Source organism: Armigeres subalbatus, chromosome 2, assembly GCF_024139115.2.
Source record: "Armigeres subalbatus isolate Guangzhou_Male chromosome 2, GZ_Asu_2, whole genome shotgun sequence".
Taxonomy (NCBI): domain Eukaryota; kingdom Metazoa; phylum Arthropoda; class Insecta; order Diptera; family Culicidae; genus Armigeres; species Armigeres subalbatus.
Genome location: NC_085140.1, coordinates 139,390,175 through 139,414,443, shown reverse-complemented (window position 1 = coordinate 139,414,443; position 24,269 = coordinate 139,390,175). Strand labels below are relative to the sequence as shown.

The window sequence follows — 24,269 nt, the reverse complement described above, 5'->3', positions numbered from 1 at the left end:
GGTTTTTTTTAAGAGAAACCAGTAATACAACAAAATCAAATTCACCCACATTCATTATCTTTCTATTCATCCATGAATATGAAGAAATCCAGTATGTCTGTTGAAATATTATACATACTGATTACTGTAATCTTGAAATGGAGTTTTGGTGAAACTCAAGTCGAATGATTTTTGACTTTTTGTTCCAATAAACATCAAGCAAGAAGCTGCTCATTATCAAAGAGGTTATCTCGTTGCCCGCGAACTACTCACACCAACAGCTCGTGATGTAAACATCATTTCAATTGTTGATATTTCCATCGAAAACTGGATTCGTCCTCGATAAGTGAGTGGTTGTTTGAAAAAATTTGCATTACTTAACGGGAATAAAAAAAAACACAAAAGACAACTAAATTTAATATAAGTAGGTACCGCATTTCTTACAACACTGGTTTCTGCGTTTATATTACGTAACAACACAACGGTTTCACGATTAAAAGAGCGTTATTTTGTAACATTCTTTTGTATCGGTGTACTTATTTTTCTTAAATCATAGAATAAAGACTCGCGTTTGCATATGTGTAATGTACAAAAATATTGAAAAATAAAATAGCCCATATCCCTTCGTACTTATGACGACTTTTGGCAACGCACAGCAAGCTACGCCTATGTCCCGAAAGTTGAATAAATTAAGACAAGTTATGTTTATCACAACCACCGCAGAACCTAAATACTATGTATTTTAAAAGTTGTTCTTATAAATACCTGACTTTCCCTAGCCTAAACACAACACAGGGTTATCCACGTCTACACCTTTTTATAAATAAGATGTCCAGCCGGTTTGGCATTGCTCGACGAACGAAGAAGTCTATTACCATCAATAATCTTTTTTTGATGGGGAGTAGGTATATAGCCACTAGCCAGATTATACACAGACCCCATTCGATTTTGGCAACAAAACCAATCAATTTTGGCATAATTTTTATTTTTGGAATTGTTCATAAACTGCGTAAAACTCATTTTCCACTTAAAAAAATTACTTCAATATCAAAACGAGCGTAAAAAATAGCGTTAAAAATCGCGTAAAAATATTTTTTCAAGAAAAATGCCCAGATTTTAAAATTCGCGTAAAAAAATATCACTGTGTATTCAGTGTCACAATAAATGATTAACGCAAATCAGAGACCTTACTATAGTCAAACACTTATTATAAAGGTTAGATTTGATAAAGCGATGAGGAAAATAATGATTCAATTTGTGTTAAATGTGAACGCACTTGATTGAGTTATATAATGTGTCCTAGACAACTAATTATTATAAAATCATGATTGTAATAATAAAACTCATTAAACGAAAATAGTCCTATTTTTAACGCTGTAAAAACTTCTACCGAATTATCAATATCAGGCAGTTTTGTATCGCATCAGATGAGTCATTTGTGTAGTTACACTTTTAGTAGTACATAGATTTGCAAATACATATATTGATATTTTCAATATCATATTCCCGAGTCAGCATTGAAAATCAACCCCATTTTTGGGCAATGCATTTTTGGCACATGTTACCGTTATCGCCGCTTATCAATCAACAACTCATGCATTAATCCATCGTACACGACCTATTAGGGAGATCAGCTGAGCCGTATTTATACTTTTTCACTGTCAACAATACAAATTGTTGCTTATATTGATAATAATTTAGTGTGCACATCGTCTTTTATACAAAACCGACTATCCCCAATCACCTGAGTGACCTCACAACATCGGATGATTTTTTTTTTGTTGAAGGAAGATGATATGATGCGCATTTCAAGAGCGTGATAAAGCTCCATTCTCAGAGCAATCTACGGCGGAGCAAAATCAGAAAGAGCGCGTTTATACAATTCAGACCCAATCAGAAGATCAAGGTCAACGACAGAGCATACACCGGTTGGAAACAGGATAGGTGCCTACACGGTGCAAAGATAATAATCAGCTAAAACTGATATTTGTTTACTTATTACAGGACTCGGCCTTGCTTATCTACCGGAACCATGTGCATATGAAATATGTCTGTCTGGGGGAGAACCGCATATCTAATCTGGATTGGCTTATGTTGTTCACTATTTACTTGCTAACGGTAGATAAAGCGGTGCGAATATCTGGCAACTGTATTCGACAGTGATTGAAATACTTTGTCCATCGTTCCTTCACCCAACACTTTTTTAGGCACTTTGACATGCAAACTGGCACGGTGACCTAGCCGGCGTTTTACGCCTATCTATTCGAGTCAACGTGTTGACTGGAATCAACTCATCCATCATTCATAAGATAGGTTTCGTTTCAATTGACGCATATAGTAACAAGATACCATTTACTACTATCTTGACCAGAACTTTTTTGGAACTTGACCTTACACACAAACATAGAACAATTTCCCTACATCACAATTCACCTTTTTATTGCACCAACGAAACTATTGAATGTTCCACTGATTCTAAAACTGACACAGAACGGTTACTGCTCCCACGACCACGTAAGGGAAAGAATGCACTTAAAGTACGACCGACACCGAATTAGTTCAAGTGGCGACTAAACGTGGTGCCTTTTCCGCGACTTGTAACAAGAAATCAATCTAAGAGACAGCAAAGTATACACATTTGACTTTTGTCCTACAATACACATGTACCTACGGCTAAAAGGCGTCCGATTTCAACACAATTTCATGTCGCGTATTTTGTCTGCAATAGGAAGGTTCATTATGGTCCGTAAAAGGTGTTATCTGGGATTTTTTTACGCGATAAGAAAAGTTTGCACGGTTTAATCAAAATCATGAGGAACAGATTGTATTACGAATGTTTTGAACAGCAAAGTTTTGTTATCAATTCAATTGAGGTATTGTATATCGAAAAATCGATAAAAAGTTGTCTGATTATTTACAATAATCGATCGAAGACGCAGTCTAGTATCTCATGTAGATCACAGAATTGATACATTAAAAGAAACTAGCAAAATTATTTTAAAACTCACTATAATAAAGCTATAATGTAAAAAATCCTAGTTAGCCTTTAGAGCAAAGGCGAACGGTTGCCAATCCGGAGATGGCAAGTTCGATTCTCAGTCCGTAATGCGCACCACTCACAGCGTCCATTGAGTTGAACTTTTGTGGTATATCCCTGTTTACTATTAAAGTATTTGCATCATGTAGGTTGATCGCCATTTGTCAAGTAATACAACATGAGACGCACCTTTTCTTGGTCCGACAAAATTGAATTTATAAAAACCCACTACCTTTGCATTGCTAAAGGTGGCTGGGTTCGATTCCTGATAGTGATCCGGCCTAGGTAATATTTGGGTTGGGAATTTGCTTTACATCCCTACAGGAATTCCTTCGCAAGTTCACCCAGAAATTGCTTCAGCCATTCAATCAAAATTCCTTCAGGAATCACATAGGAAATTTCTCCAGGTATTCCTTTGAAAATTTCTCCATAGATTCCATCGAAAAATCCTCCGGATTTTAAGAATTGCTTCAGAACTTCCTCCAGGATTTAATTTGAAAAATTCTTTGCTAAAACTTTAGAAAACATCTCAAGGAATTGTTTCGGAAATTTCTTTAGATATGCATTTGGCTATTTCTTTACATTTTTTTTAAAATTCCTTTAGGTGTTTGTTCAAAAATGTCTTGTGAAAATCCCTCGATCCTACCTTTATAAAATACTTTGCAGATTTCTTCAGATATTCTCCTGAATTTTTTTTCGGAATTTATTTGGAAACTTGGTAAGAATTCTATCGAAAATCTCTTTGAATTTTATTTCAGCTGTTTTTTTTAAAGAAACTTAACCCTTAAATGCGCAATGTTGTTTTAAAACAACAAACCGAAAATACGTTTAATGTTAATAATTTCAATGGTTAATTACGTTAAAAATATTTCCGACGATTTCTAAAAAAATCGCCTTGCGCCTTAAGGGTTAAGAAAACTAGAGAACTACGGAAATATGTTTGGGAATTTCTTCAGGAAATCCTTCAGAACTTCTTACGAAGACTCCTTCAAGAAATGTGGTGATGCAAAAATATGAGATCGCTGTGTCCACGACGTTAAGCATAATACCTTCTTTATGTCGTAGACTGTTTTTGGGGCATTTTATGCTTAACATCTTTTATGCCTAAGCTAACGTACTCATGCCTAACAGTAGATGCATAATGGGCCAAACACAATTGATACGTTTGCGTGCGTTTTGACAGTTTCTCCATGGGAAAACTGTCAAAACGCACGCAAACGTATCCATTGTGTTTGGCCCATAAGTATTAGATTGCTAACGTCGTTCCTGTTCGCGTGACTAATATCTAGGTCACTTTGATCTGGCAGCCAAGGTACCGGTACTGCAAGTGTCAAACCAATGTTGGTAATGAACCAAAACATGCACTATAACATTATACATAACAAACCGACGTTCGCGTGACCAACATCTAGTTTGTTCTAGTTTGTGACCAACATCTAGTTTGCCTGGACCTAGCAGCCAAGGTACCGGTACTATAAGTGTCAAACGGCCCAAGTTATAGCCTATTCAGATTACGCCATTTATGATCATAAATATCATGAGAAACAACAACCTGATGCCATCACCATACATTCAATTTTCTTTCTCCGCTTTAAAGCTATCAGTACACTGTTTGTCATAATGACAAATATTTGTCAAGTCAGCCTGATATCCATGTCGATTTCTAATCGATTTGATAAATGTCTGGATCAACTTGACAAATATTTGTCATTATGACAAACAGTGGACTGCGGGCTTAACACGATATTTATTACGATAAATAATCCATTCGTAATCTGAATAGGCTATTAAGCTTATTGAAGCATATTTTGGCAGAATAATTTCAATGGTTACAGCGCCACTAGCGTTCTATTATTGCTTTACTGTAAAAACCTTCGGAAAATGCTTCGGATATTTTTTTGAAATTCCTTGGGATTTTTAAGAACTTATTCAGAAGTACACTCAGCAAAATCGGCACATACTTTATGGCAAAAATCCATGTATTTTGAAATATGCATATCATGCGTCGGCACATACTTAATTGCATACAAATTCACTCATGGATACTATAACCCACATGGATAGTATGTGTGAACACTCATGCAATGCATGTGGGCACATAGAACATATGTGTCGAGAATATGGAGTCCATTTCACTAACCCCATTGCAAAAATCCATGTGTAAACTCATGAATATAATGCGGAGTTTTTTGTGAGTGTATCTTAAGGAAAACTTTAGAAAACACCTGGAGGAGTTTTTCCGGATATTTTGCTTTTAAGAATTCTTTGGAAATATTTCAAGAATACCTTTAGAAACTCCTTTGAAAAATCCATTCTGGAATCCTTCGTCTATTCTTTCAAGAATTAGCAAAAATCCTTCACAAATCACTCAACACTTTTTTTTTAATCCCTTCAGGTTCCCTTTCGGGAATTTCTTAAAGAAACCATACCAAAAATCGTCCGGAAATTCGTTTTGAAATTCCTCCGGGAATTCTTTTTGATTTTTATCTTGGAAATTCCTCCAGAAGTAATTAAGAAAGTTACTAATCATTCTTATGAACACTTTTTTAGTGATTTCTTTGAATAATTCCTTGGAAAACTGATCCCGAAATTCTTTCGGAAGTTCCTCCAGGAATTGCTTTGAAAAATCCTAATTAATTTAGTATTTTTTAATATATTCCTAAAGAATTTCCGAGGGATTACTCAAAAGAATTTACTAATTGATTTCCCGAATAAATTCCTAGATTCCACCAATAATAGCTCCATAAATTCTCCAGGAATTCCTTAGAAGATGGCAAAACGTTTTTTGCGGAACAACAATCCCATAACGTTCACTACATTTTCAATAGATTTGATTGGTATATTTATTCAAATATTTTTAAAATCTTTTGAAAGGATTTCACTCATGATCACCGAGTATTCAAATTTCCCTGATTATGTCAGGAATTCCCTGATAATTCCAGGTATTTTCCAGGTGGGGAGAAATTCCCTGATAATTCCAGGTTTTCCAGGTTTTTCAGGTAGTAGACACCCTGTCTGGGTATAAAAATATCATCGTGTTTGCCTTATGATATACGAATGCAAAAATGGTCACTTGGCTTAAAAAACTTCGCAGTTAATAACTGTGGAAGTGCTGAATGAACACTAAGCTGCAAGGCGGCAATGTCCCAGCGGGGGATGTAATGCCAATAAGAAAAAGAAGAAGACCTTTGCATTGTTCTTATCACACAACATACATGTTCTAATTACACAGCTATACATGCTAAGGCAGACAAAGGAAAGGTTTCAGTTTAAAACTGCGGAAATGCTAATCAAACACTGAATTGGACAGCAAGCTAAATTCCAGTTGGAATGTAGGTAGGTACCTAGAGTCATTAAAGAAAAATAATGAAACGGACTCTCCTTAGCCTAGCGGTTAGACGGTGACAAATCAAGACCATGCTGATAGTGAGATCGGTTCCAGGCATGTCCAGGAAATTTACGTGTACCTAGTTAATTGTCTCGACTGAGCATAAAAGTAGAAACCTGGCAGTTCAAAACTGTAGAAGTGTTCAATGAAGAAGACTAATTTGCGAGGTTTGAAAGTTTAAAAAATTTTCACACGTTTATAAGCAAAAATTTAAAATGAGTTTGATCCCTTTACTTCACGAATGCCAAATTCCATAGACTTGTGTCTTGGTTAAACACAAATAAGACAAAATCACCACTAGATGGATCTACACTGGCCGGCATAATAAAGTGCCCACTTGCTGTTTTTCATACAAAATGGTCAACTTTGGAGCTCTAGATCTCGGGTTCCCGTGAACCGATTTGGCTGAAAATTTTACCAGAGCTCAGATATAACTTGAATTTTAACATATCTAAGTTTCGACCATATTGATTCACAGGTTAAAAAATTATTGCGGTATTACCAAAGTGAATTTTTTGGCAAAAATTTATTTTTTAAATATCTTGAATTCTATAGGTTGTAGACTGATGACATATTCAGCAAAAAACGCGTATTTTGCCAATACAAAAAAGTTTGCTATATATACCTGTACACTTAGAGATGTAGTTTTCGAGGTATTTGAAAAACAATTTTTTGCCAAAAAATTCACGTTGGTATTACCGCAATAATTTTTAACCCTGTGAGTCAATATGCTCGAAACATAGATATGTTAAAATTCAAGTTATATCTGAGCTCTGGTAAAATTTTCAGCCAAATCGGTTCACGGGAACCCAAGATCTAGAGCTCCAAAGTTGACCATTTTGTATGAAAAACGGCAAGTGGGCACTTTATTATGCCGGCCAGTGTATCTCGAGATCTATAAGACTAAAGGAGCACTCCAAGAACTTATAAAACTGATACTAGCGTTAGCGTTAGCGTTAGCGTTGTTACGGTATACTTCGTAGATTGGAAACTAGTGATACTCATGTTTCTTATGGAATCCTTATCCAGATTGCTATCGGAAATCAAGGTGGGGAGTTACCCTTGATTCCAATCTAAGATAAAAATGGCATAAGCATGAGGATTACTACTCCCGGCCACGCCCATCTTTACCGTAACTAGGGATAGGAAAGGAAATGTTGATGTAGAACTTACTTAACGAGAGGCCCCCGACTTGGCGACGCCCTCATAAGTTCTACGGAGTTGGTGGTTTGGTAGGTTAAGGTAGGTCATGGAAGTTTGCCTCAAGCTGGCAATTCGACCCACAGACTATGTTGTTTACCTGTTTTTATTTAAACTCTTGCCAGCTGGCTGTCGAAAGAGTATGCTAACATCAATTTTATTTACAGTTTATTCTTTAAAGAATTTACAGACGATTTCTTAACCTCAATCTATCAACAAATATCCGTTGAACAAATCTAAATTTACCAAATTTGTACTTTCTGCTCAGTGAGCAAAACGATTCTTCTAGGTTCATCGAATACAAAAATCAAACCATGCCTTTTAAAGATAATTATACTAAACATTTTACAAAGTTTTATTTCAAGTATTTTCGCGATTTCTGATATAAAATTCAATAGCAAACAATCAAACAAAATTAAAATATTCTAGCTTAATTTTACTATTTTGGTCGAGCATGGTTCAGCCGCCTGACACCCGCGTTGAAAAATATGTTCCATGCTTGCCCCCACATAAAATAATAACGTGTGCTAACCACTAATGATACTAAAAAGATTTAAATGAAATTAGGCATTGTTTCCGCTTATCATTTTAGCACCGCCAGGGGGAACTTGGCCAGTACCCACTGCACTTTTCTTTCCAACAATTACCATCATTTGTGATATTTCAACGGAATTTTATTGGGAATTCTGAAAAGGCAGACAATCAATGCAGTTAGATTGCCAGGTAATACGTGCACATCGTAGCACTGGTGATGCATCACAATCGTATATATACAGGAGTATATGCACTATATGATGACATTGACCGGAAGATTAGATAAGCATTTCCCCCCCCCAAGAACTTATAAAACTGATACTATAGACCCAAAAACCATATTGTCTCTTGAAGATGGCTGGACAGATATTCGATCCGCCATTGGTAGCACCGAAACCACAGCACTTGGCACGGTGCCCCCGGATCAGAGAAACGACTGGTATGACGGCGAATGTGAGCAGTTAGTGTAAGAGAAGAATGCAGCATGGGTGAGATTGCTGCAACACCGCACGAGGGCGAACAAGGCACGATATAAACGGGCGCGGAACAGACGAAACTCGATTTTCTGGAGGAAAAAGCGCCAGCAGAAAGATCGAGACCGTGAAGAGACGGAGTCCGTCCGCCTACATCAAACTGAAAAGCGAAGCTAAACGGATTGGACTAGTAATCAACACTTCGAAGACGAAGTACATGATAGGAAGAGGCTCAAGAGAGGACAACGTAAGCCACCCACCACGAGTTTGTAATGGTGGTGACGAAATCGAGGTGGTTGAAGAATTCGTGTACTGGGGCGCACTGATGACCTCCGATAACGATACCAGCAGAGAAATTCGTAGACGCATCATGGCAGGAAATCGTACGTACTTTGGACTCCGCAAAACGCTCCGATCGAATAGAGTTCGCCGCCGTACCAAACTGACTATCTACAAAACGCTTATTAGACCGGTAGTTCTCTACGGACACGAGACCTAGACAATGCTCGTGGAGGACCAACGCGCACTGTGAGTTTTAGAAAGGAAAGTGCAGCGTACCATCTATGGTGGGGTGCAGATGGCGGACGGTATGTGGAGGAGGCAAATGAACCACAGTTGCAAATAATGGCAAGTTCTTGCGTTCTTGCGGGAAAATCTTCTGAACTCCCAAAATAAATCCTTTTTAATTTCCACAAGACATTTGTCTCAATTTTCGTGGGATGTTCTTCGGATTTGTATTTGAAGTTTAGGGATGTCTCTTCTGAATTTCCAAATACCACATTTTTACGGAAAGTTTTAAATTTCCACAGTAAACTATTTTAAATTTTCTCAGAAATTTTTCCATAATTTTCAATGAAAATTCTTACGAATATCAACAAGAAATTGAAATTGTTCTGGTATTAAATGGATATTTCTCACAATTTCCACAGTAAAGAAAAAAATCAGAAAAATTCCATATACAAATCCGCTGGAATTTTAATGACTCAGTAGAAAATCGTTGAGTTCTTTCTTGAATTCCATTGCTAATTTTTCCAGAAATATCTTTGAACTCTTTTCCAGAATTTAATCTTGAAATTCCTCCGAATTCGTCAGAAAATTCCTCTAGGAGTTTCTCCGTAAGTTTGTCCAGAAATTCCTCCGTAAGTTTCTCCATGAAATGCTCCATGAATTCCTCCGGTAGTTGCTTCACGAATTCCTCCAGCAGTTCTTCCAGGAATTCCTTCCGAAGCTCCTTCAGGGATTCCTCCGGAAGTTCCTCCAGGTATTCGTCCGGAAATCCCGCCAAGCATCCCTTCGGAAGTTTCTCCAGGAATTCCTCTTGAAGATTCTCCAAGAAAGTTGCCAAAAAAATTCTGGATTCTGGAAGCTACTTCAGGTATTTCACGGTAAATTCTTCTAAAAAAATTCGGAAGAATTCCACGTGGAAATTCAGTTTAAAAAATCCCTTGGAGTTTTATTTAAGTAGTAGAAAATCCAACAGAAAGTCATTATTCTTTCTCGTGAAAATTTAAAAGCATAATCTCTTGAATTCCAACAATTCGAATGTTAAAAAATTAACGGTTACACATACAAAAAACAAGGAGATGATTGAATTTACAGCCTCTAGGGGTGCTCAGGGCTCATAAGTGAGTTTTACCCAACTATACAATTGTAAGAAAATAGCTTACATTAGTTGTGTGAGAGGCATTTTTGCGGCCTCTTGTAGTTAGTAATAAAAGATTGTTAAGAAATTAGTTGTTAGTAATTATATTACTTCTGAACTATAAAATAGTAACCTGGTCCATGAACATTCATTTCATTTATTCAGACTAAGGCCGAAGTGGCCTGTGCGGAATATAAGAGTCTTCTCCATTCGGCTCGGTCCATGGCTACACGTCGCCAACCACGCAGTCTACGCAGGGTCCGCAAGTCATCTTCTACCTGGTCGATCCACCTTGCCCGATGCGCACCTCGCCTTCTTGTGCCCGGCCTACCGCAGTCGTCCGATTCTCGCGGTGTGAACGATGGATGGTTCTCCCAGCAGCTCATGCAACTCGTGGTTCATTTGCCTCCTCCACGTACCGTCCGCCATCTGCACCATCGTGTCCGTAGAGGACTACCGGTCTAATGAGCGTTTTTTAGATTGTCAGTTTGGTACGGCGACGAACTGTATTCCATCGAAGCGTCTTGCGAAGTCCGAAGTACGTACGATTTTCAGCCACTATACTGCCGTTATACGCATAACTGTCCCATGTACATAGGAAATCCCAGCAAACATGGGACAAATATGCGTATCACGGCAGTATACGTCTCTGAATTTCTCTGCTGGTAGCATTTTCGGTTAGCCCAGTTAGCCCAAGTACACAAATTCTTCTACCACCTCGATTTCATCACCATTTTTTCTTGAACCTCTTCCTATCATGTTCTTCTTCTTCGACGTGTTGATGACTAATTCGATCCGCTTAGGTTCCCTCTTCAGTCTGATGTAGGCTTCCTCCAGCTTCTCAAAGTTACGTGCTATAATATCAATATCATCGGCGAAGCCAAATAGCTGGACGGACTTATTGAAAATTGTACCTCTCGTGGTAATGACACGACACGAAAGACCATCACCTTGCCGTAGCCCTCTGCGCATTTTGAAGGGACTCGAGAATGCCCCGAGAACTCAAACTACACACATCACCCGATCCATCGTCGCTTTGATCAACCGTGTCAGTTTATCCGGAAATGCATGTTAGTGCATTAGCTGCCATAGCTGGTCCCGATCGATTGTATCATATGCGGGTTTGAAGTCGATGAATAGGTGATGTGTGGGCACGTTGTATTCGCGGCATTTCTGCAGTACTTGGCGAATGGCGAACACCTGGTCCATGGTGGAGCGTTCGCTCATAAAACCCGCCTAGTACTGCCTCACGAACTCTCTTGCATTTGGTGCTAGTCGAAGGCATAACATTTGGGAGGGTACCTTGTATGCGGCGTTCAGCAATATGATTGCGCGGTAAGTGCTACCATCTAGCTTATCGCCCTTTTTGTAGATGGGAAACACGACACCTTCCATCCACTCCTGCGGCAAAACTTCCTCCTCCCAAATCTTGGTAATGATCCAGTGCAGCGCTCTAGCCACAGTGCTTAAATAGCTCTCCTGGTAGTTGGTCAACCCCAGGGGCTTTGTTGTTCTTCAACCGGCCAATCTCCTCCTGGATTTCCTAAAGATTCAGAGCCGGTAAAATTAAGTCCTAAGCGCTTTCTCCCAAATTCATCACCATGCCGCCATCTTCGTCTGCTACATCGCAATTCAGGTTTTCTTCGTAGTGCTGCCGCCATCTATGGATCACCTCACGCTCATTCGTAAGAAGGTTCCCATTTATGTCGTTACACATATCAGGCTGTGGCACGTGGCCCTTACATGAACGGTTCAACTTCTCATAGAACTTTCGTGTGTTATTAGCGCGGTACAGTTGCTCCGTCTCTTCACGGTCTCGATCTTCCTGCTGGCGCTTTTTCCTTCGGAAAATCGAGTTCCGCGCCCGTCTGTATCGTGCCTCGTCCGCCCTCTTGCGGTGTTGCAGCAATTTCGCCCATGCTGCATTCTTCTCTTCCACTAACTGCTCACACTCGCCATCATCAGTGCTGGTAGCGATAAATGCCGTTCAAAATAGTGACTTAGTGACCAACGATGACGAAAAAAGTGACCAAATAGTGACTTTCAGAAACAGAAAAAGTGACCAAATAGTGACTTTTGTATGAAGTACTAATCAGGTAGTGAGCTGAGTTGCATTCTTATTGTTACTGAGCAACTCGTAGTAGATCGGAAACTAGGGATATCATGTTTTTTTTTTTCAAATCCTTATTAGAATGCTATCAGAAATCAAGAGAAGACAAAAATTACAAAATCATGATCTTCATCGTAACTAGGCAGAGGATGGATCTTAGCAGGGGACAACCGATTTGGGGACACCATCATAAATACCACAGAGTTGGATATTGAGGAAGGTATTCGTTGGGACATCCAGAGGCTAGCAATATGGCCATGGTAAACCTTATTCCGTAACACACGGGAGCAGGTAACGAGTTACAAGTTGTTTCACTAAACCATGCTTATAATTTCAACAACGATTTTGAAGCAAGTTCTACAGCATTCTGGTAATAACGTTTAACATGAGCTCGAAGTTTTTCGTGAAACTGCAGTTTGTGTATGAAAAAGGCAGAATGAAGTATAACAAATTTTGCGATGCCTTTTACTATCGATCAAAAAAAATATTGTCTCGTCAAAATATATTCCCAAAAGTTTCACCATACATAGATGATTCTGCTGCAAGACAGTATGAAAAAGAACGATGCTTTGGATTGGGCTTTCGCTAATTTTTATGTAGTCAGACGTGTGAACATTCGTTTTGGCACGTTGAAAAATTAACACGGTTTTTCGGCAAAAAAGAAATAAAATGATCTAATCAATTAGGGGGAATGACGGCTTTGGCAGGTTTTGTTCTATTATTGGCAGGGGGATTTTTTATGACTGACTATGCTCAAATTTGGCCTAAACATTCTTTGCATATCAAAGAATATTGTGGCCAAATTTCATAAAATATGGTCGACAAAAACCCCCCTGACAGTAATAGAACTAAACCTGCCAAAGCCGTCTTTCCCCCAACTAGACAGAGAATTATTTGGAATTACAAAGCTTATGAATCTTTATAAGGAAAAATTGTTAAAAAAAAAACTTAAAGAATCCAAAATTATGATGACATTTTTAAAATACGATTTTTAATAATTAAAAATAACATTTTTAATTGAAACAAATTTAAATACATATAGAGTCCATTTGCCATTTGTTTTTTCGAGACCCTGATCTCGGTTTCATTGAAAACATTAACTCATATATAACATGAATTTTACCGAACCTAAGTTTCCTAAGTTTCAAGTTTCGTAAAATGTGATCCAAAATCTTGAATTTGATGCAGAAATTGCTTTGGAAAACTCTGAAATTTTTTCAGAAATTTCAGCGGAAGTTGATTTTCTGTGGAAAACCTTGTGAAAATTTCTAGGATTTTTTTTCAGAAATTGTGCAGAAAATACTTCAATCCTTGTGAAATCTTTCGGAAATTCCAACAGAAATCCGATGGCGAATGTCAGCACAGAAACTTCCGGAAATTCTTTCATACCATAAATTCAAGGCAGAATATTTTGTAGACATTCCTGCTGTCTTTCAGGAATTCCCGCGGAAACTGCACGTCAATTACTAGGAAAACCTTCCGAAAATTATTTCCCAAATTCAAGGCGGATTTTTTACGGAATTTGACATAAAGATTTATGCGGTCATCGCTACAGAAATTACAGTGAAAGTTCCTCTAAGAGAAACAAAGTTAGGAAGCTTTTTATAACGAAGGTGGGTTTTTCTCTAGATACAGGCAACTTCATTCATTTCATTTGTTTAGTTTACATCTAAACAGATAACACTGAATCACAATACACGGTTCGAAGCCGCATCTCTCCATCCTCGGATACGCCCCACGCTCGCCAAGTCGTTTTGCACCTGGTCTGCCCATCTCGCTCGCTGCGCTCCACGCCGTCTCGTACCTGCCGGATCGGAAGCGAACACCATCTTTGCAGGGTTGCTGTCCGGCATTCTTGCAACATGTCCTGCCCATCGTACCCTTCCGGCTTTAGCTACCTTCTGGATACTGGGTTCGCCGTAAGCTGGGCGAGCTCATGGTTCATTCTTCGCCGCCACCCACCGTCTTCTTGTATACCGCCAAAGATGGTCCTAAGCACCCGTCTCTCAAATACTCCGAGTGCTTGCAAGTCCTCCTCGAGCATTGTCTATGTTTCATGTCCGTAGAGGACAACCGGTCTTATAAGCGTCTTGTACATGACACATTTGGTGCGGTGGCGAATCTTTTTCGACCGCAGTTTCTTCTGGATCCCCGTAGTAGGCCCGACTTCCACAGATGATGCGCCTTCGTATTTCACGACTAACGTTGTTGTCAGCCGTTAGCAAGGATCCGAGGTAGACGAATTCCTCGACCACCTCGAAGGTATCCCCGTCTATCGTAACACTGCTTCCCAGGCGGGCCCTATCGCGCTCGGTTCCGCCCACAAGCATGTACTTTGTCTTTGACGCATTCACCACCAGTCCAACTTTTGTTGCTTCACGTTTCAGGCGGGTGTACAGTTCTGCCACCTTTGCAAATGTTCGGCCGACAATGTCCATGTCATCCGCGAAGCAAATAAATTGACTGGATCTGTTGAAAATCGTACCCCGGCTGTTACACCCGGCTCTCCGCATGACACCTTCTAGCGCAATGTTGAACAACAGGCACGAAAGTCCATCACCTTGTCTTAGTCCCCGGCGCGATTCGAACGAACTGGAGTGTTCGCCCGAAATCTTCACACAGTTTTGCACACCATCCACCGTTGCTTTGTTCAGTCTGATAAGCTTCCCAGGGAAGCTGTTCTCGTCCATAATTTTCCATAGCTCTACGCGGTCTATACTGTCGTATGCCGCCTTGAAATCAACGAACAGATGGTGTGTTGGGACCTGGTATTCACGGCATTTTTGAAGGATTTGCCGTACAGTAAAGATCTGGTCCGTTGTCGAGCGGCCCTCAACGAAGCCGGCTTGATAACTTCCCACGATCTCGTTCACTAATGGTGACAGACGACGGAAGATGATCTGGGATATCACTTTGTAGGCGGCATTAAGGATGGTGATCGCTCGAAAGTTCTAACACTCCAGTTTATCGCCTTTCTTGTAGATGGGGCATATAACCCCTTTCTTCCACTCCTCCGGTAGCTGTTCGGTTTCCCAGATTCTGACTATCAGTTTGTGCAGGCAAGTGGCCAGCTTTTCCGGGGCCATCTTGATGAGCTCAGCTCCGATACCATCCTTACCAGCTGCTTTATTGGTCTTTAGCTGTTGAATGGCATCCTTAACTTCCCTCAAGGTGGGGGCTGGTTGGCTTCCATCGTCCGCTGAACTGACGTAGTCATCTCCTCCGCTGCCTTGACTTTCACTGCCTGTACTCTCAACGCCATTCAGATGTTCCTCGTAGTGCTGCTTCCACCTTTCGATCACCACACGTTCGTCCGTCAAGATGCTCCCATCCTTATCCCGGCACATTTCGGCTCGCGGCACGAAGCCTTTGCGGGATGCGTTGAGCTTCTGATAGAACTTGCGTGTATCTTGAGAACGGCACAGCTGTTCCATCTCATCGCACTCCGCTTCTTCCAGGCGGCGTTTCTTCTCTTGAAAAAGGCGGGTCTGCTGTCTCCGCTTCCGTCTATAACGTTCCACTTTCTGCAGGGTACCTTGCTGCAGCGCGACCGCCCGCGCTGCGTCCTTCTCCTCCAGAATCTGTCTGCACTCTTCGTCGAACCAATCGTTCCGTCGACTTCGACCCATATACCCGACGTTGTTCTCCGCTGCGTCGTTAATGGCTGCTTTGACTGTATTCCAGCAGTCCTCAAGAGGGGCCCCATCGAGCTCACCATCTTCCGGCAACGCTGCCTCGAGATGCTGCGCGTATGCAGTGGCGACATCAGGTTGCTTCAGTCGCTCTAGGTCGTACCGCGGCGGTCGTCGGTACCGAACATTGTTGATGACGGATAGTTTTGGGCGCAGTTTAACCATCACCAGATAGTGGTCAGAGTCGATGTTTGCGCCACGATATGTCCTGACGTCGATAATGTCGGAGAAGTGCCGTCCATCAATCAGAACGTGGTCGATTTGTGATTCTGTCTGCAGTGGTGATCTCCAGGTGTACCGATACGGGAGGCTGTGTTGGAAGTAGGTGCTACGAATGGCCATATTCTTGGAGGCGGCGAAATCAATTAGTCGTAGGCCGTTTTCGTTCGTCAGCCGGTGCGCGCTGAACTTTCCAATAGTCGGTCTGAACTCCTCCTCTTGGCCAACCTGAGCGTTCAAATCTCCTATGATGATTTTGACGTCGTGGCTTGGGCAGCTGTCGTACTCACGTTCCAGCTGCGCGTAGAATGCGTCCTTATCATCATCAGTGCTTCCGGAGTGTGGGCTATGGACGTTGATTATGCTGAAGTTGAAGAACCGGCCTTTGATCCTCAACCTGCACATTCTTTCATTGATCGTCATCCCATCACTATGAAAGCTGCTCCCAGCTCGTGTGTGTTGTCGCAGCTCTGGTAGATGGAATGATTACCTCTAAACGTTCGCACCATTGATCCCTTCCAACAAACCTCCTGCAGCGCTACGATGCCGAATCCACGGTCCTTGAGCACATCGGCGAGTATGCGTGTGCTCCCGATGAAGTTGAGAGATTTGCAGTTCCACGAACCGAGTTTCCAATCGCTAGTCCCTTTTCATCGCAGTGGTCTTCGCCGATGGTTCCGGTCCGTACTCTCTTGTTGATTGTTCGTTGCGTGAGTTTTTTTGGCTATCTTGCAGGGCCTGACATCAAACCCCCTAAATTTCCGGAGGACCATTCCTCCTTATTTCCGGTGGACCATGGTGCACAGTTTCACTTAGAGTCCCTCGCTGGCACTCGGACGATGATCAGCCGCCCCTAACATGGAGAACAGACACTGTTGTGACCCGATCCTGACATAGAGAACATACGCTCAATAAGATTTGCACCTCCGGAGAGGAGCAAACCCCCCCTTCCCTGTCAGCATACGACCATAGTTCGCGCTAAACAACGCATCAATTATTTTGACAGATAAAACTTCGGCTCGGAAGTCCCGATGTCCGAATTCTAATGTGGTGCTACGCCGACAATATCATGCTGTGTGGTTCTTCGTAGAGCGGTTAATCAATCAGAAACCAACACGTAAACAAATAACCTTATATATTATGGCAAAAAACATTCGAAAATACTTATACTCTTCATTATGCCACCTAATGAATAATCCCATATCAAAAAACTAATAACATTCATAAGTTGATAAAAAGTAAAAGTTTCCGAATGTATGTGACTTATGCGAAGTATAAGTTTTTTCTTATACATGTCATTAAGCGCCTGCTTTGGCAAAAAAATATTAGAAATATAATAATAATGAACAACAATAAATTTTTTTACGTGAAGAAATATCTCGGAATTATGTCAAAATTGACGTGACAAAAAAATGGATATTCAGAAACGATGAAAAATGACAAATGAAGTTCTTACCCTTATAATGCTTGTTAAACGAGTGCTCAAGAGTATAATGCATTCAATAATGGCTTGGAAATATCCAAAAAAAATGGGTAAGCATAGACTTCCATAGACATAGAAAATGGGTAAGCATAGAGTCCCTTCTCAATGACATTTTGCTATCGAAAACAAAACCCTACGCTCCTTATTTATTAAATTTCCACCCAAAACTAAATCCGCGCGAAGCCTCAACCGTTATGTAAATCCGCATCAAATCCGCGAGAATAGCAAAAACCGCGAAAATCGCGAAATTCTCGTAGTCGTAACAATCCTGCGGTTTATATACGGCGTTGCCTAAACGTATGCCCAAGTTTCGCTGTCTGTGTGTCTCTCGATCCCGAAGTCTATGGTTCGAACCCACTCTGCCTTTCATAAGACGACCTTGGGGCAATTTTTTCAAACTTAATATATTTTGCTAACAGATTTACATTTCATTTGGTTGATGATAATGGTAGGTATAAATGATTTTTATCATGAACTTTTTTTTACAAACTGTGGTGCGAAAATAGCGACTTTTCCGAAAAATAGTGACTTTAGTGACTTTTGGATGCAAATAGTGACATTTTAGTTATTAGGCTCAAAATAGTGACCAAGTCACTAAAAAGTGACTTGCTACCAGCCCTGTACCAGTCGTTTCTCTGATCCGGAGGCACCGTGCCAAGTGCAGCGGTTGCGGTGCTACCAATGGCGGACGGCTGTCTAGCGGCTCTTACGTTAGGAGCGCCACCTCCAGCTGCTGCGCGTAGTCTTGGGCTAGTCTTCTGTCTTGTAGCTGCCCAATGTTAAGCCGACTACGACGCGTGTTGTACATCGTTGAGAGTTTTGAGCGCAGGCATACTGCAACAAGGTAGTGGTCGTATTCAATATTCGCACTGCGGTAAGTTCATACTTGTCGGAGAAGAATTTGCCGTCGATTAGAACGTGGTCGATTTGGTTTTCCGTTACTTGATTAGGTGATTTCCATGTGGCCTTGTGGATATTCTTGCGGGGGAAGAAAGTGCTTCGGACTACCATTCCGCGGGAGGCTGCAAAATTTATGCATCATTGGCCGTTGTCGTTCGATACGGTATGCAGACTATCCGGTCCGATGACCGGTCTATACATTTCCTCCCTTCCTACATGAGCGTTCATGTCACCGATGACGATTTTGACGTCCCGCAGTGGGCATCCATCGTATGTCTGCTCCAGCTGTGTATAGAACGCTTCTTTCTCGTCGTTGGGTCTCCCTTCGTGTGGGCAGTGCACGTTGATGATGCTATAGTTGAAGAAGCGACCTTCTATCCTCAGCTTGCATATCCTTGCCCAAACTTCCTGTCTCATCGGAGGGCCGTCGTGTCAGGTCTGTTTTATGTCCCACCTAACACCAGGACTTGGGCTTGTGCGCTTTAAGCGGTACACGGTCGCTTTGGTGGGGCTTACTTGCGGATACATGCAGCTTTTTATAGAAGTTTAACAGGGCCCACTGTCAAACCCCACCACATCCTAGGCAAGCCCCACAACTCGCAGATGGCCTGGGGAGGGATCGTCAAGCCCTTGGACATAGTCTCTGCTGCCCCTGGTCCATGAACATGTATAACGTTAAGACGATCACACACAGACAGTAAAGCACTGGCCAATAAAAAGGAGAACCATATTATGGATGTTCGAAATGTTCGCTGGCGGTGATCAAAATACAGAATACAGCAGCGTAATCTGGTACTTTAACACTAAGGGTTTTCAAGCCTTGCATAAATGCTTCGTTTTTTGAGTGAAATGATAGCCTTTCGGGTTGTTTCGATACAATTTTGAGAAAAGCAAAAGGTGAGGTTGCGTTTGCGTATCCAAATCAAAGATTTCATTCTCTATGTAACAATAATCCGTCTATTAACTTCCAGTTGGAACATATAATTACAAAACAATATTGAATTTGGCATTATTTTTAGATTTGTGATAAATGGCCAATTTCTATAACCTGGTGAGAGTAACTGTTGTAAAATTTATTGCGACGCAAGTAGATAATATCATCACACTGTATGGTGGATTAGCTAAAGCTGTTTTGTTAATTGAGTAGAGCGAGATGCAGATATAAACATACACCTTTGGTGAATCAGGTTGAATCGTGGGAGGAAATGAGAGAAACCCATCAAAACACTCACACACCATCAAGGCGAGAGCGTCCAATCTGCGGATGATGACGATGACGAGAATCACACCATCGACGCTGATTGGTGGAAAAAGCTGAGCCCATATTAATTGGCCAACGATGCCGTCACGAAAAAATAGCCACACGTTATCAGTAGATATCAGATGCTTATCAATTTCTACAGCAATCCAGTTGGATTATCTACACCACTGCACTATTCAACTGTTGATTTATTCTAAAACAAAGATAAAGAAGATCAAACATATTTACACTTATCCATATTTTTGTTTCTCTTCGAACGGCTTTTCACGAATCGATTTTCTCACTTCCGAATCACTACACTTTTTCCTCCGCGGTGGAAAATTTTCTTTTGTCAACTTTAGTTTCGATGTTTACTGATCACACATTGAATTAAACTGTTAACGCACTGTCTAAGTTTACATTCGATACAAAATTTAAAGACGCATTTCGCACGATGCCGTTTGCCAGCCCGAAAATCGCGAACCGCTTCACACAAGAAACCGAATACCGCAGATTCCTGATCAGCAGACCGAAATGTCAGCGAACTTTGTTTTTGGTAAAAGAGGAGCCAAAAAGGAAAATCCGTCAAGATTTGAGGCTCATGATGGTTCCCCCATCATCAGCACAAGAATGATGACGATGATGATGACAAAATCACTTCGATGACTTTTGGGTTTGCCCAGTGAGTTTCGATAAACAAACCAACTTATCTAGATCAGCGCATCATGAGGCGGTGAAATGTCATAACATATGATTTTGTTGTAAAAGTGCTTCCCACGGTTTTTTATCGGTTGATTTTGATTGTGAATTTCGAACGGAATTAATACGGAATATACTCATAAAAATGTTTGAAAACCAAGCCATACATACAGAGCACAAGGACGTTATTCACGATGTTGCGTATGATTATTATGGACAGCGAATGGCCACTTGTTCGAGCGATCAATATGTCAAGGTATACGTTGTGTGACAATAACATTACCGTAAACTGGTGATAAATTTGTACCAGTGTCCATTTTCCTCTGCTCGTAGGTCTGGGATCAAAATGACGCTGGCGTATGGAGTGTGACGGCCAGTTGGAAAGCCCATTCTGGTTCAGTTTGGCGGCTATCGTGGGCACATCCCGAATTCGGCCAAGTGTTGGCGACTTGTTCTTTTGACAGAACAGTCTCCGTATGGGAGGAAACCGTTGGCGAAAAAAGTTCCCCAACAATGTCACCGGTGAAACGCTGGGTCCGTCGTACAAATTTGGTCGACTCGAGAACAAGCGTGACGGATGTCAAATTTGCACCCAAATCACAAGGACTGGTATTGGCGACCTGTTCTGCTGATGGAATTATACGTATTTACGAAGCTCCCGACATTATGAACCTCTCCCAATGGACTCTGTCGCACGAAATTGCCGTAAAAATTCCCCTTAGTTGTCTTTCGTGGAACCAATCTATGTTTCGTCTACACGCTCCAATGATTGCTGCCGGAAGTGATGATTCATCTCAAAGTTCGGGAGGGAAAGTTTTTATATTTGAATATAGCGAGAACTCGCGACGCTGGGCAAAAACAGACACCATCAATTCTATCATCGAACCTGTGCACGATATTGCATTTGCGCCCAATGTGGGTCGCAGTTACCACATTTTAGCAGTGGCTAGTAAAGATGTCCAAATCTTTAACTTGAAACCAACTTTGTAAGATAGCTACTAAAGTCGTTCTCATTTTAAAATAAATAAACCTTTTAATTATTTTAGGGAACCAGCATCTAGTTCCCGATTGGATATCCAACAAGTGGCACAGTTCGGTGACCATTACTGCACAGTTTGGCGAGTTACTTGGAATATTACGGGAACAATGTTGGCTTCAACTGGAGATGATGGTTGCGTTCGAATGTGGAAAAGTAAGTTGTCACTTTGTGTGAAAAATTTAATAATATTCACACTTTACACGGTAGTTGTCTCGGTAAGTTTCTCATGTCAACTATTGTTCATATTTTCAATGTTTAGTGAATTATCTGAAAAGTTGGAGATGTGCTGCTGTTCTCAAAGCGGAAAACTCGCAAACGGTGCAGGAAAACTCCATTGCACCATCGCTCAACTTATCCAGTTTGGTCAACGCCACTGCAAAGTACTACAAACGTGGAACTATTAGTCATCCTACTCAGGTGCCGAGGCATTAATTTATTTTGGAATATCCAATTACGATTAATGTGGTGAATAAAATTTCTTATGTTAATATTGAATAAATCAAGAAAATAGGTCGTATTTGATTTTATCAATATGAATTCCATGACATCCATTAGTTCCAGTTTCATTTTATAGGGTCCGGAAATTGAACTGTACCATTAGTGAGTAAAAATAATAGAATACAAAATACGTATAAAAATAGCTCTAGTTGGGTATTACGACAGGATTAGAGCCGGCTCAAAAAGTGAAGAAAACCCAAATAAGTTCATTTCGAGGTAAGAGCGGCCAACGAATTCACCGGAGCTGAACCTATATGAATTTTACTGTCTGGAGGCCTCCAGCCGGAGGCAAACTTTAAAACATAATGTTTTTGCTCGGTTTTTGTGCAAGACCTGAAGCGACATCTGGTGGCATCTGTTAAAATAGGGTAAGTAACTTGATTTGGACCCCTACACCCTCCTAGCGACATTTTCTTGATTTCTGAACTAAAATCAATGCCGCTGCTAACTCCCCCACTGGTTTCAGCATTGTTCAGCATCTGTTTCACTGGTTTCCCGTGCGAAAATAGCGATATTTAGATGAAATTTCGAGGAAATTGTTTGTTTAAGAAGGCAAGCGTTACAATGCATTACGCTTAAAAGCATGCATCACTGAAAATCTCAGAACGCACACAATAAGTTTTTGTCGAACTTTTCTCGTCAAAAATTGTTGGGCTTATTCTACGAGTCGAGTGACGTGAGGTGAGTCGATTTTAGCAATTCTCTCGTGAGGTGACCATGTTATTCAAATGGGGTTATACGACTCTTCTCACGTCATTCGAACCATCTCACGTCACTCCACTCGTAGAATAAGCCCAAGTATCAGTCGATTCTTTGGCTTATTTAAGGTCTTTCCCAAAGAACCCATATTTCTTTAAGCCTCTAATTGCCGTGGACCCCTGGTAATATGACAGTTTTTAATTTGAACACTTTTAAATTTAAACCCCGTTCGTTTGAACATCGTTCAAATTAAGAATGGTTCAAACGTCATTAAGCACGTGCGATCTAGAAAAGAAAAATGGAACATCGTGAAACAAAACGCAGAATCAAAACAAACCATCAAAGAGAGCAGCCAGAAACCAGTTTTTCTGATGCAAATAGAATAACCAGAAGTTCTAATTAAAAATGAACCCCGTTAATTTGAATGAGGTACCGTTCAATTTATCGGAGGTCCACGGTATTTTTAAAATCTAAAACAAAAACCAAAAAAAGTGTTGCACGTCCCAGGAAACCATTAAGCACTTTAATAAGCCTTATGTTAACCATATATCAGCTTTTCAGTGCCCAAAAGCTGTATATATGATTTTCAAGTGCTTATTGGCAGTATAAACTTTAAGCAGTAAAAGAAGTCGTATATCGGTATATAACGCTTAAAATAAATGCTGACCAGCCCTGTTGATACAAGCCGTATAAGGGAACTATCATTGCCAATTTAGAGCTACAATCTTTGACGTTTATGTGAAATCAACAACAATAACGCATAGAATTCCATAACCTGTCTCTTTTACTCGCATTTGCAGCAGAGATTTTTTTTAAACCTGTGATGTATGCTATTCATAACATAATTACCATTTGTATAGAGAACTGCAGCATATTGCATGGTGTATGTATGCCAGATAAATGATTCATAAGCTGTTAATTTAGTCTATAGTCATATTTATTAGTAGGCACTTGAAGAATGGATTCATAAATACTCCGATAAATACAAAAACTTCCATGTTATTACCGATGTTTCATGTTTCCATTTTCATGCTACCCAGTCCTTGAATTGTAGGCAAACAGGATCCTTCTGTTTATTAACCCTTCCCAGACACATATCTACCCAATTCTGTGGTAGATCAGATGGCTAACTCATCGGCCACCCGAAACCACATACTTCCTCCAAACGCAGCAAGCTTTCAAATCCGGAAATTAATATAATTACCAAAAAGAATCAAATTTCCAATAGGAAGGAAAAGGAAAGAATGAATTAAAATGTAAATAAATATTTTTCGTTTCAGTTTTTTTTATTCCTTTCCCACTCGTCTAAAAATTTTGACATTTTGGCATAGGCGTGGAAAAAATGGTAGGGGCATGCAGTATATCAGCCAAATAATTCGCCAAAAGCGGCTTTTGAGCAGCACTAAAGCATAATTCAGGACTTACTAGCATTGTAAC

At 40.5% G+C, this 24,269-nt stretch overlaps 2 protein-coding genes across 2 annotated transcripts in view; one reads left to right on the top strand and one right to left on the bottom strand.

The window, feature by feature from the left end:
* LOC134210911 (acetyl-CoA carboxylase) overlaps positions 1–20,420 on the bottom strand; it is a 92,518-nt gene extending 72,098 nt beyond the window's left edge. Inside the window, exon 1 of the mRNA XM_062687349.1 lies at positions 20,147–20,420. Within this exon, the coding sequence (XP_062543333.1) occupies positions 20,147–20,156 (10 nt within the window). The 5' untranslated portion in view covers positions 20,157–20,420. The remainder of the gene's footprint in view (positions 1–20,146) is intronic.
* Positions 20,421–20,638: 218 nt separating this feature from the next.
* Positions 20,639–22,143, top strand: LOC134210915 (nucleoporin seh1). The gene is made up of 4 exons (XM_062687354.1): positions 20,639–20,852; positions 20,930–21,582; positions 21,643–21,788; positions 21,895–22,143. The coding sequence occupies exons 1-4, from the start codon at positions 20,742–20,744 to the stop codon at positions 22,065–22,067; spliced, it is 1,083 nt and encodes a 360-aa protein (XP_062543338.1). The 5' UTR covers positions 20,639–20,741; the 3' UTR covers positions 22,068–22,143.
* Positions 22,144–24,269: the final 2,126 nt, after the last annotated feature.

Bases quoted from the DNA above. Each gene is read 5' to 3' on its own strand.
- LOC134210915 (XM_062687354.1), top strand. From the start codon at position 20,742: ATGTTTGAAAACCAAGCCATACATACAGAGCACAAGGACGTTATTCAC. The intron at 21,583-21,642 runs GTAAGATAGCTA...TAATTATTTTAG, and splicing joins TTTAACTTGAAACCAACTTT to GGAACCAGCATCTAGTTCCC. The intron at 21,789-21,894 runs GTAAGTTGTCAC...TTCAATGTTTAG, and splicing joins TTGCGTTCGAATGTGGAAAA to TGAATTATCTGAAAAGTTGG.